This window comes from Manis pentadactyla, chromosome 18 (assembly GCF_030020395.1).
Source record: "Manis pentadactyla isolate mManPen7 chromosome 18, mManPen7.hap1, whole genome shotgun sequence".
Taxonomy (NCBI): Eukaryota; Metazoa; Chordata; class Mammalia; order Pholidota; family Manidae; genus Manis; species Manis pentadactyla.
This window is the reverse complement of record NC_080036.1, coordinates 31,371,929-31,385,933: the sequence shown is the minus strand read 5'-3', so window position 1 is coordinate 31,385,933 and position 14,005 is coordinate 31,371,929. Positions and strand designations below refer to the sequence as shown.

At 58.4% G+C, this 14,005-nt stretch overlaps 1 protein-coding gene across 7 annotated transcripts in view; it reads right to left on the bottom strand.

Moving 5' to 3' along the window:
• The window catches only part of RASGRF1 (Ras protein specific guanine nucleotide releasing factor 1), a 123,907-nt gene that overhangs the window by 38,185 nt on the left and 71,717 nt on the right, over positions 1 to 14,005 (bottom strand). For all 7 annotated transcript variants that reach the window (XM_057494882.1, XM_057494883.1, XM_057494884.1 and 4 more), the window contains 6 exons: positions 13,622 to 13,875; positions 6,663 to 6,742; positions 4,551 to 4,744; positions 4,076 to 4,185; positions 2,410 to 2,528; positions 612 to 772 (listed from right to left, as the gene is read on the bottom strand). In XM_057494882.1, coding sequence (XP_057350865.1) covers positions 612 to 772; positions 2,410 to 2,528; positions 4,076 to 4,185; positions 4,551 to 4,744; positions 6,663 to 6,742; positions 13,622 to 13,875 — 918 coding nt within the window. The remainder of the gene's footprint in view (positions 1 to 611; positions 773 to 2,409; positions 2,529 to 4,075; positions 4,186 to 4,550; positions 4,745 to 6,662; positions 6,743 to 13,621; positions 13,876 to 14,005) is intronic.

Sequence of the window (14,005 nt, the reverse complement as noted above, 5' to 3'; positions counted from 1 at the left end):
TGGGGGCTTTTCCACCCCCTCTAAACCTCAGGGCGGCAGGCCACGCAGAGTGCCGTGTGGGGAGCATGCATTTTGCCTGGGGTGCAGGCTCTGCAGCTGGCACCTGGGTGGACCCTGGAGGGCGTCTTCAGGGGAATAAAGGCCACACCCCCGAGCAGACAGCAGGAGCCCGGCCCCAGGGTCTGCGAAGGGGCAGGAGACAGGCGCACTCCCTGCGCTTCAGGGGTGGGCTGGTTATCTGAGCGTGGGCCTCCCGTAGGGCTGGGCAAGGGGAGCCCATGGTGCCTGGGAGGCCCTGGGAGGGGCTGTCCCATCTCCTTTTGGGTTCGGATGAGACGCTGGCTCCGTGTGCTGCCCTCAGCCTTCCTGCCCCTCCCCAGGCCCGGCACCAGCTGCGGGTGCCACCTCCTCGCTCACCTTCCCGCACCCAGTAGATTCTCAGGTAGGAACCCAGACAGGGGCCGGGTTGCCCCTCCAGCCAGTCAGGAGTAAGCCAGGGCGAGGGGGCACTCACGTGGCTCTGAGGCCCTCACACAGCCCTGGGCCCGTGGCCGGGTCAGCTGGGCCCGTGGTGCCCCTGGACTGCCTGGCAGCCCTGCCTGGGCCCTCACCTTGGTCAGGTGGAGCTTCCCACCAGAGCCCCTGGTGCAGATGATCAGGTGCTTGGAGAAGAGGAAACACTGCCGCTCCCCTTCTTTCTTCAGGGACAGGGACCCCAGGCGGCCCCTGGTGATCTTGCCCTTTTCGGACATGGGCACCTGGATGAGGGAACCTATGGGTGGAGGAGGGAGACCCTGAGCCCCGCTCCCAGAACGGCCCCCACCTCTGGCCCAGCTCAGCGGGAATGTGGGGCAGTGGGACAGGCAGGCCTGGTTCCTGGCGGCCAACAGGCCCTCCCTCCGGCTGGATGGTGGGGTACAGGGGTGACCAGGGAAGGAAGCTCCATGCAGGACCCCTCAGCTCCCCGGCTGGGCCGGGGCCTAGGCAGGCAGAGGAAGCGTGAAGGGCACAGCCCCTGTGCTGCGAATGCAGGGTGGGCAGGTCTGCAGGGGGCAGGAGGCTGAACAGGGGTGCCGGGTGGGCAGGATATACAAGCTGCCAGCCCCCTCTGCCCTGGCAGCCACAGCAGGCATCACCAGTCAGTTGCTGCGCACCTTGCTGCCGAGCCCAGATAAAGCCCCCGAACCTCAGCAGAGCCAGGGAGCCACTACCGGGCAGGCTGGGGCTGGATGACCCCAGTTCCTGTCCCTACACTGGTCCCTGACCCCCAACAGCTTCTCTGCACACCTCCCTTCCCCACGTCCTTTGCAGCCCACCATCCTCGGGGCTGGGGCATTCTGGGTCCCGACTGGCCCGGCACGTGTCCTCCCTTGCTGTGGCCCCCTTCTCTGCCCTAAACCTAGTTCTTAGGGTCGGGTACCTCGGCTTCCTGAATGCCGCTCGGCCTGGAAAGCCCCTCCATCCCCCATCTACCCGTGAGCTCCTATTCTTCAAGACGATTCAGGAGCTGCCTCCTCAGGAAGCCCTCCCTGGTCTCAGGTCCAGCCCAGCCCCTCAGGAGGGGAGGGGCCGCCGTGGCGTGGGGCCGTGGAGCAGATTCCTGGCCTGCAGGGACACTGTGCACCCCAGGGGAGGGCATCCTTGGGCCCTTCCTGCTCGGGCCCAGTGCGGCTCAGGTGGGGCAGGGGGCAGGCCAGGCTGGCGCTGGGCCCGGCAGGGGGCAGGGGCGCAGGGGCCGCACACAGGGCTCAGAACAAGACCGCAGGCTGGACACCCTTTCAGAGGCAGCTGCACAGGCCTGGTGGGTGAGCCAGGACTAGGGGGAACTCGGGGTGACCTCTGAGGAGGGTGGAAGCTGACCCCCCACAGCGTGGGCTCCGAGGCAGCCTCCCGAGCCGGGTAGCCTTAACATTTCCAAGGGAGTCACCCCCAGAGCCCCTCCCCGCCCCCACCGCTGTGTCTCAGACGTGGTGCCCACGGAAAGCTGGGGCTGAAGGGTGGGAAACCCGCCTGCGGGAACCCCGCTATCGGTGATGGCAGCGCCGTGGTGGATGATGAGCAAAGGCAGGAGGGACCGGGCCACGCCCACGGCCTCTCGGCCAGGCCGGGAACACGCCGTGACTCCCATGGCCACCTGGTATCTATCATCCTCCTCCACCCGCTACCCTCTCCCCAGAAAGGGCCCGTTGGCATTCGCTGTGACACCATTCCCCTAGGCAAGAGCTGTCTGCACCTGGGGGAAGGAAACTGAAGCCAGCGTTCTGCGCGTCTGTGTGCAGGCACCTGCTGCACTCGCCGTCACACCCCCGGCAGCCTGGGAACGCGCCGCAGTCACGCTGGCAGGTTTCGGCGCACGGCAGCCAGGCCAGCCGGCGGGGCCCACCTGGGGGGCAGGCACAGAGGCCGTACCTTGTCTCACGAAAGTCTGGCTGGTGTCGAGGAGGATCTCACAGCCTTCGATGATCATGCGCTCGATGGCCAGGTTTTTCCGGATGTTCTCTGTCTCGCTGACCTCGTCGTGCATTATCCTGGGGACAGGGAGGTCAGAGGGGGGCTGCCCCACTGCTCAGGGAAGCCCAGCGGGGCCTCTGGCCAGACCTGGGAAGGAAGCCTGGCACCCGATCCTCAGGTGGAACCTCACTCAGGCGGGGAGCAAGTGGTTACTGAGCCCTGTGGTGTGCTGGGCACCTCACAGGCATGATTCTGCTGTATTCTGACAGCCCCAGGAAGCAGTGTTCTTATTTCAGAGAAGGAAAAGGGGCTTCAGTGGAGGAAGCAGGTGGGTCTGATTTGAAGTCCGAAGCGCGTGGAATGGAGGTGGAGAGCGGGTGATGGGGCTGCAGAGAGCATCCTTCGCTCATTTCTCTGCTCCCGTCCCACTACGGGCCTTATTTCCACCCCAGAAAAGCCAAGGATGCCTGCCTCAGGTTTGCGCTCACTGCCCCCCACCCCGTGGCCGTCTCCTGTGTTTGGGGTCAGGAATGGCTGTTCTGGGGCGCCTGGCAATCCAGCTGCTCAGGGGGAGGCTGGCTCCAGGTACGCCCATGGGATCCGCTGCCTGGGAGGGAGCTGGACACAGCCTGCCCCCAAGTCTGAGGCTGGACACCCGCCTCATCCAGGCTGGGCTGCCGAACACCCCTCCTCTCCAGGTGGTGGTGCTGTTTACCTGCTTTAAACATGGGCCTTGAGGGGTGGGTTGCCTGCTTTGCTCCTGGTGTTCCCAGGGGCCTTGGGAAGCGGTCATTTCGGGGGAGCTCTGGAAACAGACCCCACCCACTCCAGCGAAGCACAAAGCCAGCATCTGTCGCTGACGCCCAAGCCTGGGAGGGCTGGCTAATACGTGCGCTCACCAAAATCTCCCACAGATGGGACCCCGTGCAATCCCAGGCCCAGCGGGTGTGCGTGCGGGGCCAGCATGACGCCGATCGATGCGCCCAGCCCTTGGCCTCCATCCCCCACCTGTGGGATGTCGGGGTGTGGAGGGAAGGTGAGAATTCCACACGCTGGCCTCACACCGGGCACGTGACCGGCACCTGACTTTAGGTCGGTGCTCACACTGCTGTTACCACTGGTGTATGCATGTTATTGCAAAGGGAAGTCGTACTATCCGTCATTCCCTTGATAATCAGAGGGAGCCCAGGGGCTGTCTTCCCGAGGAGCCTGGGCGCTCCCTGCCCCCAGCATGCTCCTCTCAGAAGCCAGGCCCTGGCCCTCCTCCGGCAGGGGCACCGGACGGGACACCCTTCAGGGTGTGTGCTAGCTCCCTGCAGAGGGATGCGGTTTCAGAAGCAGCCAAAGGTGACCACAGCCATTTCTCTTGATGGGGGTGGGAGTTCTGCTGTATGAAAACGAGGTGGTTCCAATGTGGTTGTGCTGGTAGATGAGTGGGAACTGTGGGCTCAGTGGGGCCACCCAAGGCTGGGGTCTGTGTGGGGCTGCGGGGCACCCGGAGCGGCTCAGCTCTGGGCGGGTGGCAGGAGCTCCCGGCCTGTGAGCACACACCATCCGGGCTCCGTCACCCCTGGGCAGTGGGGGTGGGCCCCTGGCCCTGGCCTGCCCGCCGTGCAGGGCTCACCTGGACAGCTCCTCCAGCTTGGACTTGGCGTAGTCCAGGCTGTGGCGCTCCACATGCTCGTGGGGAGTGTGGGCCAGCAGCTCGTGCAGCGTCAGGATGTACCTGGGGATCTGTGGCCGGACAGGCAGGGGGAGGGGGCAGAGGCAGGGATGGGGACAGGGGAGGGCAGGGAGAGAGACCAGTGGTGAGCAGGACAGCGGAGGGGGGCAGGCTGAGGGCGGGAAAGGAGGCAGGGGGCGGTCCTGTCAGCGCCCAGGGCCCCCAAGCAGGGCCCAGCGGGGACACTGCCTTTCTGGCCGGGGACTCTTCCAGGGTCTTGCCTGGGACCTGAGCCCGGAGCTAGAGGCCCACCCAACGAGAGGAGGGCGCGAGCCCTGCATTCCCACGCTGCCTGCTCGTGGCTGGGGGCCGGTCCTGACCTGGGGCGGCTCCCCCGGCCCGGTGGGCATCCCCAGGGGGGGTGGGCACACAGCACCTGGAACATGGGGTAGGTGAGAAAGGTCTCCAGCGTCCTCTCCTCGCAGTCCGGCTTGGCCTCATAGTGTTTGAGCAGCTTGTCGAAGTCGCGGTTCTGTTTGCAGTGGGCCAGTATCTGCAGGCTGTACTGGTGGTTGCGGACAAACTCCTGGTAGATGTTGAGCATGGGCAGCAGGATGTCGAACAGGTCGGCTGGGAGGAGGGCAGCGGGCTCAGCAGGTGGTGGGCGCCCCACGGGACCTCGGCTCAGCCAGCCCCAGCCCCACCCACAGATCCCGCCTTTGGGGACTTCTGGCACCACGGCCCCATCCAGGCCCTGGGCCGTCAGAACCAGTTTCAGTGACAGGCGCTGTGTAGTCTGACACCGTGTGTTGGAGGCTGAGAGAGGATGTGGTGGGTGGGTGCCATGGCCCCCGACCCCTGCAGGACCAGGCCCTGCTGCCCAGCTGCTGGGATTGTGGCCGATGCAGCCACTCTCAGTGGAAGGAAGCGGCCTTGCACCAGGGCCACACCACCCAGTGCGGGTCTAAGTGGGGAGCGAGGGCCGGCCTCCGCCTCAGCGTGGACGCCTCTGAAGGGCCGCCCCAGCTCCGGACGGACGTCTGTGGGGTCGGCTGATGCCTCTGTGTCACAGCTGCGCTGCGCCTCCCCCTCCAGCTCCCCCATGGTGACACGCTGACTCCCCAAGAGGCCCCTCTCCCAGCGACCCACCTGTGCGGTAAGTGACCTGAGGTCACAAGGTGAGTCAGTGGCTGGCTGGACCCAGGGCTCCCGAGTCCCCGGTGCAGGGCTTCCCGCCGCACACCAGGCCCTCCTGGGCCTCTGTCCCTCTGCTGTCCGTCCGCGCCCTCCCAGAACCCCCAGTGCTGCACCCCCTGGCTCAGATGAGCCCCTCACTGGCTCCACCTCCTGCGTGTACTGTATCCTGCCTCCAAAGCCCGACCTATCTCCCCAAGTATGTCCTTAACACGTGACGGAGGGGCTGGACCCCCTGGAACCTCTGCTCACAAACGCCATTAAGGCAAACGGGAGCTCTTACATAGGACACGAACTACCCAGCAGCCGGCTGCCCACCACACAGCTATGGGGCCTTTCTAGGGCTGCTTCTCATTTTGACCTTGGAGAAAAGCAAGGGTCTTTGATTTGAGGGAAAAACATGGCCCCTGAAAGTCTCCATGGCCAGAGGGCAGGGGGGCTGGAGCGCCGGTCTGGCTTTAGGGTCCCTTCACCTCCCTGAGGGGGTGCCACCAACACTCACCTTTACAGACTGAATTAAGGAAGGGGTGAGGAAGGGGTGGCACCCAGTGTGGGAGGGCACAGTGCCCAAGGGACCCCACTTTCCGCTGGGGGTACTACTGTGGTGCAGCAGCTCCGGGACAGACAGCGTGCCTGGAGCTCTTAACATGTCTGTATCCTTGTTTCGGTCACTCTACTTTTGGAGCCCTCTCCCAAGGGAACATTGCTAATAGGAGAGTGCTTCGTGCACAGACATGATTATTTATAATAACAAAAAGCTGGAACAACTTTAAGAGGGAAGGATGGGAGGTGGCTGCAGGATGCGGTGCCCCCCCCCCCCACCCCCGGGCATGGGGCACCGCAGGGCACCAGGAAGTGGGGTTTCAGCACAAGAAAACACTTGTGCTCCAATGCTAAGTAAGGAAAACAAGGCACAGCAAAATTCAGGTTCTATATTCAGCACATTTGTAATTATGCAAAATAGGAAAAAAATCCCCAAGATCTATGCACAGAAAAAAAACTGGAAGAAAACACATGAAGTGTTTACAGTGGTTATCTTTGGGAAGCAGAGCTCGGCTTGGTATTTTTAAGCCTTTTTTACTTTTCTGGATTCTCAAAATTTCTTAAATGGGTACGTATGTATTATTTTTAAAAGGGAAAAGCAGATAAACTAAAAATATGTCACTTCCTCCTGGAAATACAGCTTTTGCCAACTTGTCTTTCCTCTGAGGGGATTCCTGCTCCCTCTGAGGGGTCCTGTGGGTTCTTCAGGGGCCCGTCCATCTCACTCTGGAAGGACGCAAGGGCCACCGGCCTGGCGGTGGGGGCCCTTCTCAGGCGGGGCTGGGGACTTCTGCAGGGGCTGGCTACTCACCCAGGACCAGTGTGGGCCAGCTGGAGATGCGGGCCTTCAGGCCCTGGTAAAAGATCTGGTGCAAAAACATGATGGTCTCACTGAAAGGGAAAACACAGGGTGAGCTCGGGCCGAGGGCACTGCTGGCCCCCAGGTGCCCCCACCCAGGGTCGAGAGGAGCAAGGCCTCCGGGCAGAGGGTGGGGCGCTGCTGCCTGGGTGCTCAGGCCCCAAACCCCTTTCTCCAGGGGCTATGTGCAAACCCCAACAGTGGGATGGACTGTATAATCTGTGGGGCCCCGTACAGAACGAATCTGCATCCAGAACTTCACTACAGCCCAGTAATTCCACTCCTGAGTATTTGCCTGAAGAAAACGAAAACACGAATTTGCAAATAGACACACACCCCTGTGTTCACTGCATTATTTACAATAGCCAAGATATGGAAGCAGTTTAAGTGTCCACTGATGGATGAGTGGAGAGAAGATGTGGTACGTACACTTGATGGGACATTACTCAGCCATAAAAAGGAACGAGACCCTGCCCTTTGTGACAGCAGGGACAGACCTAGAGGGCATCAGGCTAAGTGAAATAAGGCAGAGGGAGAAAGGCAAATATCGTGTCATCTCCCTTACATGTGGAATCTGAAAAACAAAACAAATGGACAATAAATACAGAGAATAAACAGGTGGTTGCCCCTGGGCAGGGGGTGGAGGGGGTGAGTGACCCAGGTGAAGGGGATTAGGGGGGACAAACTCCCAGCTGTGCAATAAAGAGGCTGTGGGGGGAGGCGCAGCAGAGTGAGGCGTTACTATCTTTGCAGGGCAGTTGGTGGTGGCTGTTTACTGTGCTGAGCGGCTTGTACTGTATGTCTAATCTATGCTGTACATAGGAAAACCATAATACACTGTACGTTAGCTATACTTCAACAAAAATATAGTGATTCACAGAAGAAAAATTTCAAGACCGACAGCAGAATGAGACGCAGCCCGGCTCTTCGTGGCCTGGGCCCTACACGCAGGCGGCCGGCAGCCTGAGCCGCCCGGGGTCCTCAGTCCTGAGCCAGTACCTCCCTGAAGTCCCAGGAGAACAGCCCCTCCAGGGCGGTGACACACTGGCTTCTGGACTAGAAGTCCCACCTAATGGCCAAGGTCAGTGTCATTTTGCGGCAAGTCCCCCGCACAGCGACCTGTCTACCTGGGGCCCCTCTGATGAACGGATGAAACATGGACCAATTCTGAGAACCTTGGGAGTGCACGTGAAAAGTGAGCCAACAGACCGAAGGCTGCGTGAGCGTGCTTAGGGGATGCCTGACCGAGGCGGGAAGAACGGGGCTCAAGGGACCCTCAGGGGCTCTTCGGGGAGCCAGGAGGTGCTGGAGGACCCTGGCCTGGCCATGGCGAGACTGCAGCCACTCCGCAGGAAACTGCTCAGGACGCACCAGGGAGGAGACAAGCGTCCTACAACCCAGTGTCGCACAGGCCTGTAGAGTAGCCTAGTAGGAACATCACAAGCGAGGACTGGAAAACTATACTTCCAAGGTATAAACTGTGAGAATTTCACCTGTGATCTCGCTGCTCTGAAATTACCATTGTTATCCATCTAATTAAAAAAATCTCATTTTGATTTGATTTGCTTAAGAAAAATCATTGTTATTGAGTTGGTTGTACATTTTTCCTATGTGCTGGCCATTTGAATTTCTTTGGGAATTGCCTAGTCATGTCCATTTACAATTTTCTCTCATAATTTTAAATAATGATATATGCTTAATTATTAGTTATTAATTATTAACAATTAATTATATTACCACTTAATCATTAAGTAATTTTATAATTACATATAATTAAAAATATTATTTTATACATGGGCTTATATATTATATATAATTTAATAAAATAAAGTGATTAAATAACATTATTTTTATATTAAGCATATACTATAAAAGACATTTTTGCTCAGCTATTTGCCCCTTGATTGTGTGTGTGTGTGTGTGTGTGTGTATGTGAGCTTTAAGTGTTTCTATTTTGTCTTATGAGGTGTATAATTTTTTTTCTGCTTTCTGCCTCAGACATCATGCATCCCTGCAATCACAGATTGCAAACACACCTACATTTTATTTTGTTGTTTAATTTTTACACATAAATACTTAACTAGAGTTTATTTTGGTGTGAGATGTGAATAAGGGATACAAACCTAACCTTCCTCCAGTTTGATTAGCCATTCCCCAAGTCCACTAGTTTGCAAGGCTGTCTTTTTATTGTCACTAAACGAACAGACCTTCTTATGTCTGCTTCTGAACTTTATATTTCACTTTGATGATGAACTGGTCTATTCAGGCATTATTCTTAGGGCTGTTTTAATTACTTCTAATATATTTATAAACCTTTGTAATATATTTTAATTAAAAAAGGGAACGTTGCTTTCATTGTTCTTTTTTCAGAACATTATTATCCATTTGTATGGATTGATTCCTTCAGTTGAATTTTAAAATCATTTTGCTAGACTGCATTTTGATTGGAATTGTATTATATTTACAGAATATCTTGGGTGAAAATGGCATGCTTATTACAGGAAATCTTCCTATCCAGGTGGCAGCCTGCAAGTTTAGAAGGATTTTTACAATTTTAAATGGTTTAAACAAATCAAAAGAAGAGCTCATGATAGGTGAACACATACGAAATTCACATTTTAGTGTCCATAAGTAAAGACTTACTGGAACTCAACGACACCCATTTGTTCATGGACCGCCTGCGGCTGCTGAGTTCCAACAGAGACTGTATGGCCCACAGGCTCTAAAATATTGACTAGCTGGCCCTTTACACAGAAAGGCTGCCGAGCCTCATTCCACCGGATGGCATCCCTGAGTTGTGTGGTGTGTGGCCAGGCAGGTGCATTGCATCTCCGTCCACCCCCACGGTGAGCTTATAGTCCAGTGATGGTCCCAGACACAGAGAAGTCATCATTTAAGAGTCACAAATGTCATAAAGCGGGGCAGCACCAGGGCCCTGGGAGCACATGGCAGGCAGCACAAGCCACGGTGGCAAAGGCTGTGGGGGCCGTCAGGGACAGGCGCGAGAAGAGAGGTGGGGGAGAGTCAGAGGGGGCTGTCAGGGGGGATGGGGTGGGAGAATGTGCCAGGGAGGGGAGGGCAACCGGCCCGCAGGACACAGATGGAGGGTCGTGGGGGGAGGCAACCTGCCTGCAGGACACAGATGGGGGGTGGGGGTGGGGTGGGCAACCAGCCCGCAGGACACAGATAGGGGTCAGGGGGGAGGACAAACTGCCCACAGGACACAGATGGTGGGGATGTTTATTTTGCCCAGTTCCCTCCCCAAAACAGATGTGGCTTGCCCAGGGCCGGTCCACAGCAATGTGGCAGAACATGGCCTCTGCACTCCCGTCCCGCCTCTGCTGCATGCTGCCAGTTACTTGTCATGGGTCCAAGGGTCTGACCCTCCTTGCTCCCTGCTCTTGCAGACATGCCAACGTGATTGTGGCATTCTGCCCCTGCCCACCCCACAGGGTCTCATCAATCTGCTCAGCCCAGGACTCCGGGCCTCAGACCAGCATCAAGATACAGACCATCTGCCACGTGGGCAGGATGCCTCTCACTCAGGCAACGCCTGTGGCTCCCAGTGCAGGATGCTGGGCATGGTGATCATTACAGGGAAACAGCCCAAGTCTGTACGCCCATTGTCTCTGCTGCACAAAGCCCGCTGCAGACGTTTAGCTGGAATATCTTTCCTCCCCCACCCGAGAGGCACCGCTCGACCCCTCCAGAGCTCTGCAGTGGCTTCAGTGGATCTGCGACCTGGGGAGAGGATGTGCGCTTCACAGGAACCCCTTCTTTTGAGCTCCAGCAAATGAAGTTACCGAATTAGAACCAGGTTCCTCCTGGGGCTCAGCCTGCAAGCCTCACGGCAAACCCACAGGAACAGCTGTGTGCAGAAGTGCCTTCTGGTGGGGGCCTGGCAGCCTCTGCCCTTGGCTTGTGAGGCAGACCTCTGAGCTGTGGCTCAGGGCAGAAGCCTGGGGGTTCAAGTCCAGCAGCACCACTCAGTAGGGGAGAAGGCTGGGCTCACAGCCAGGGGCAAGTTCCCCACCATGCAGCGGGGAGAGGGTGTGCACGCTGAGACCCTCCCCGTAACTAGCCGCAGCGGGGAGCTGGGAGAAGGGTAAGGAGGACGGGGCTGGTGGAGGGGATTCCAGCCATCGTCTAGCAGGGCAGGAGGGGAGAGCAGGGGCCTTGACATGGAGCAGAGCTGGGTTAAAGTCGCAGCCCATCCAAGCTTTCTGCCTTCCTCTGAGCGCATCCCCCAGCCTCTCTGGGGTCCAGCTTCCCAGGGCAGCTTGGAGCACTGGACACCACACAGGCCAGCTGCTCACGGAAAGCCAGGCACAAAGCAAGCCCCACAAAACCACCACCGTGATGTGAGCGTCAGACACTCGGTTGTGCAAAGTATGGGTGGGGTTGTTGGGGGAATGAAAAAATCCCAGCTGTTCCCTACAGAGCACAGAGGTTAAAGAGAAGCTTCTGCTGCTCTCAGCTGCCCACACAGTGGGGTGAGGACGACCACAGGCAGTCTTCTAGCACCTTCTACTCCGTCCTGGGCCTAGGCAAAGAGATGAAGCCGGCCGCGTCAGGTCAGCATCCATTAGATAAGAGCCACTGACTTTTCCTCTTTATAAGGGAAGAAAATGGAGTGAAATACATTGGTTTCTGGTGTTGAGGCAGCCTTGCATTCCTGGGATACATTCCACTTGGTTGTGACATATTATCCTTTTTACATGTTGCTGGATTTGATGGCATTTCTTATCTTTGATAAGATATGACAGTATTGGTCCCTCTCGCATTATGCTGTGCGTCCGGCGTTAGAGAAACGCTGGCCTCCTGGGATGAGCTGGGAGGTGCTCCCTCCACATTAGACGCGAATTCGGTTCCTCGCTGTGAGGCTCGACCTTCATGATAATGTCTAACTCCCGCCCAGGACGTGGGACAGGCACTGGGCAAGAGGCTCTCACGAACTCGCTGGTTTGACTCTCTAACACCTGTGAGAAGCAGGTCCCACTTGTGGGTCAGAGGGGAGGCCTTCAGGATTGACCAGGCTGCCAGGGCCAACAGCTGCAGGGATGGGCGGTGGCACCTGTGCCCCTCGGGGAAGGGGACCCAGGCTCTGCGGTGGCCTGGCGGGGCACTGAGCTTCTAGGAGAAGGCCTTTTATTCTCAGTTAAAGACTCCTGATCTGATCTGCATGGTTGTTAAAATATAAGAATATAAACCCATGTGATTTTTTCCAAGAAACTTCTGAATAAATGCTGTGAGTGGGCATGAGTCCTTCAACCAAAGGTTCCAGGCACAAGGAACCCGGAAATGATCAAAGAAGCTGAGCAGAACCACGGAAAGCTTAAACCCAAAGGACACGTGATCTCTTAGTGGTTATGGTAAATGGCCACTAGAGTCTGCAACCACGGCCCCAGAAGCAAGAACACCTCCGACACAGAACTACAGCCATGCTTCCTGGCCAGCGTCTCCACAGGGACGTGGCCAAGGCCCCGGGGCAGGCAGCAGCCCACGGCTAAGGGGTGGGCCCCGCACCTGTGCTCAGAACTGACAGAGCCCAGCTGAGCCGCCCTGGGTTTATCAGGAGCGAACAGGTCCTTCCTGCTCTTCAGCCAAATCCCAGGCCTCTGAGTCTAGAAGACCAGGTGCAGTTCCCAGGGTAAATGGCACCTGGCTTCACAAAAAGATAATACCCATTTTCTTTGTTTTAGTAAGCGAACAAAAGCATTTATTGAATATTTAGAAACAGTGTTTAACACATATGCTAAAAAGCAACCTTGTAAGGCCCAGTGATTCAGTTTCTAGATGTCCTCCTGAGGCCAAAAGCTGGTCCCCCCCATTCCCGTGCCCCAACTCAGATGCGTCGTCCACACCACTGCCAGCCCTGTCCCCGCCCGGTGGCCTCCGCCGACCTAGCGCCGTCCCTGGCCTGGACCACAGACCCACGTGTGCCCCCCGCCGCCCTCTTACTTCCTCCCGGGTGTAGGTGCCTCAAGCCCCTTTACTCGCCACGCCAGGGTGCAGGGAGGCGGCGCTGGGCCTGAGGGCCTGTGCAGATGCTCTGGAGGGCAGGGGGACTAGAGAGGGGACGGGACGACGGGCATGCTGACAGGAATGCAGACCAGGGCACATCAGGGGCCCCGACCGCCTGCCCGGTTCCCCGGGACAGCTGTGTGCACACGGCCCCTGCTTGTCTGTGCGCCTGGCACTCACCTAGTTTACCCGGCTTTACTGCCCACCGAGACGCCCATTTATTTCAACCACTTCCTAAGAAAATACTCTTAGAAAGAGGTTGACAGCAGAAGAGCAGGGTCAGCCCGGCCTTCTGAGGGACCCCCGGCCCCACATGAGCGCCGGAGTCACCACGTGGGAAAAGCTACTGCTTTGTAGGGTCCCTGAGGGCCCGCACACAGCAGGCCTCTCGGAGCCTGACCTGGACGTGAGCCTGGCCTCAGGTCCGCCATGACGGCATCAGGGTGGAGGAGGGGGCGCGTGAGCTTTCTGCGGCTCCATTTATAACTCAAACATCTAAACCAGGGTCTCTCAACTTGGCCACGACTGCCCCCCGAGCAACGCGAGTCTTTGCTGGGGCGCGTCCTGTGCACGTAGGACGTCCAGCGGCATCCCCAGCCTCTGCCCCCTAATGCCAGTGGCAGCCCCCGACCCCAGCCACGTCGTGACAAGCAAGAACGTCCCCGAACGTTGCCAAATGTCCCCTGGGGGCCAAACTGCGCCCTGAGAACCGCTGCTTCGGACGAAAATCACAGGGGCCTCCGTTTACGCTGGCGCACCGCGGCCACAGCTGGGCATCCCCGTTCCCCGGCACCTGCACCCTCACCTGCACGCGGCGGGTGGAAGGAGGGCCCGCGGTGAAGGGTGCTCGGCGCCGGCGTCCCCGCCCCACCGGGGGCCCCGCTCACCTGTTCAGGAAGATGCTGCTCACGTCGTCGTGCGTGATGGGCGGCTTCTTGGAGCTGGCGGCCATGCGCAGCGGGCGCAGGAAGTTGTTGACGAGGATGTGGAGCTGCTGCACGTACTCGGCCTCCGCCTCCAGCATGCTGAACACCACCTGGTTGCGCTTCCGCATGCTGTCGGCGTGCGGCGAGCGCACGTAGTCCTGGATGATGCTCTTCCACTTGCGCCGGCACAGCCAGCCCCGCAGGAAGCTCTGCACCTGCGCGAACCGCGGGGCTCCTGGAGGCGCCGGGCCAAGCGCACGCGGGCTGTGGGCGCGCCATCCGCACTGCCCCAGAGCTTTGCGGGAGATGCAGATTCCCGGGCCCGCCCAGACCCCTGCCTTTCCA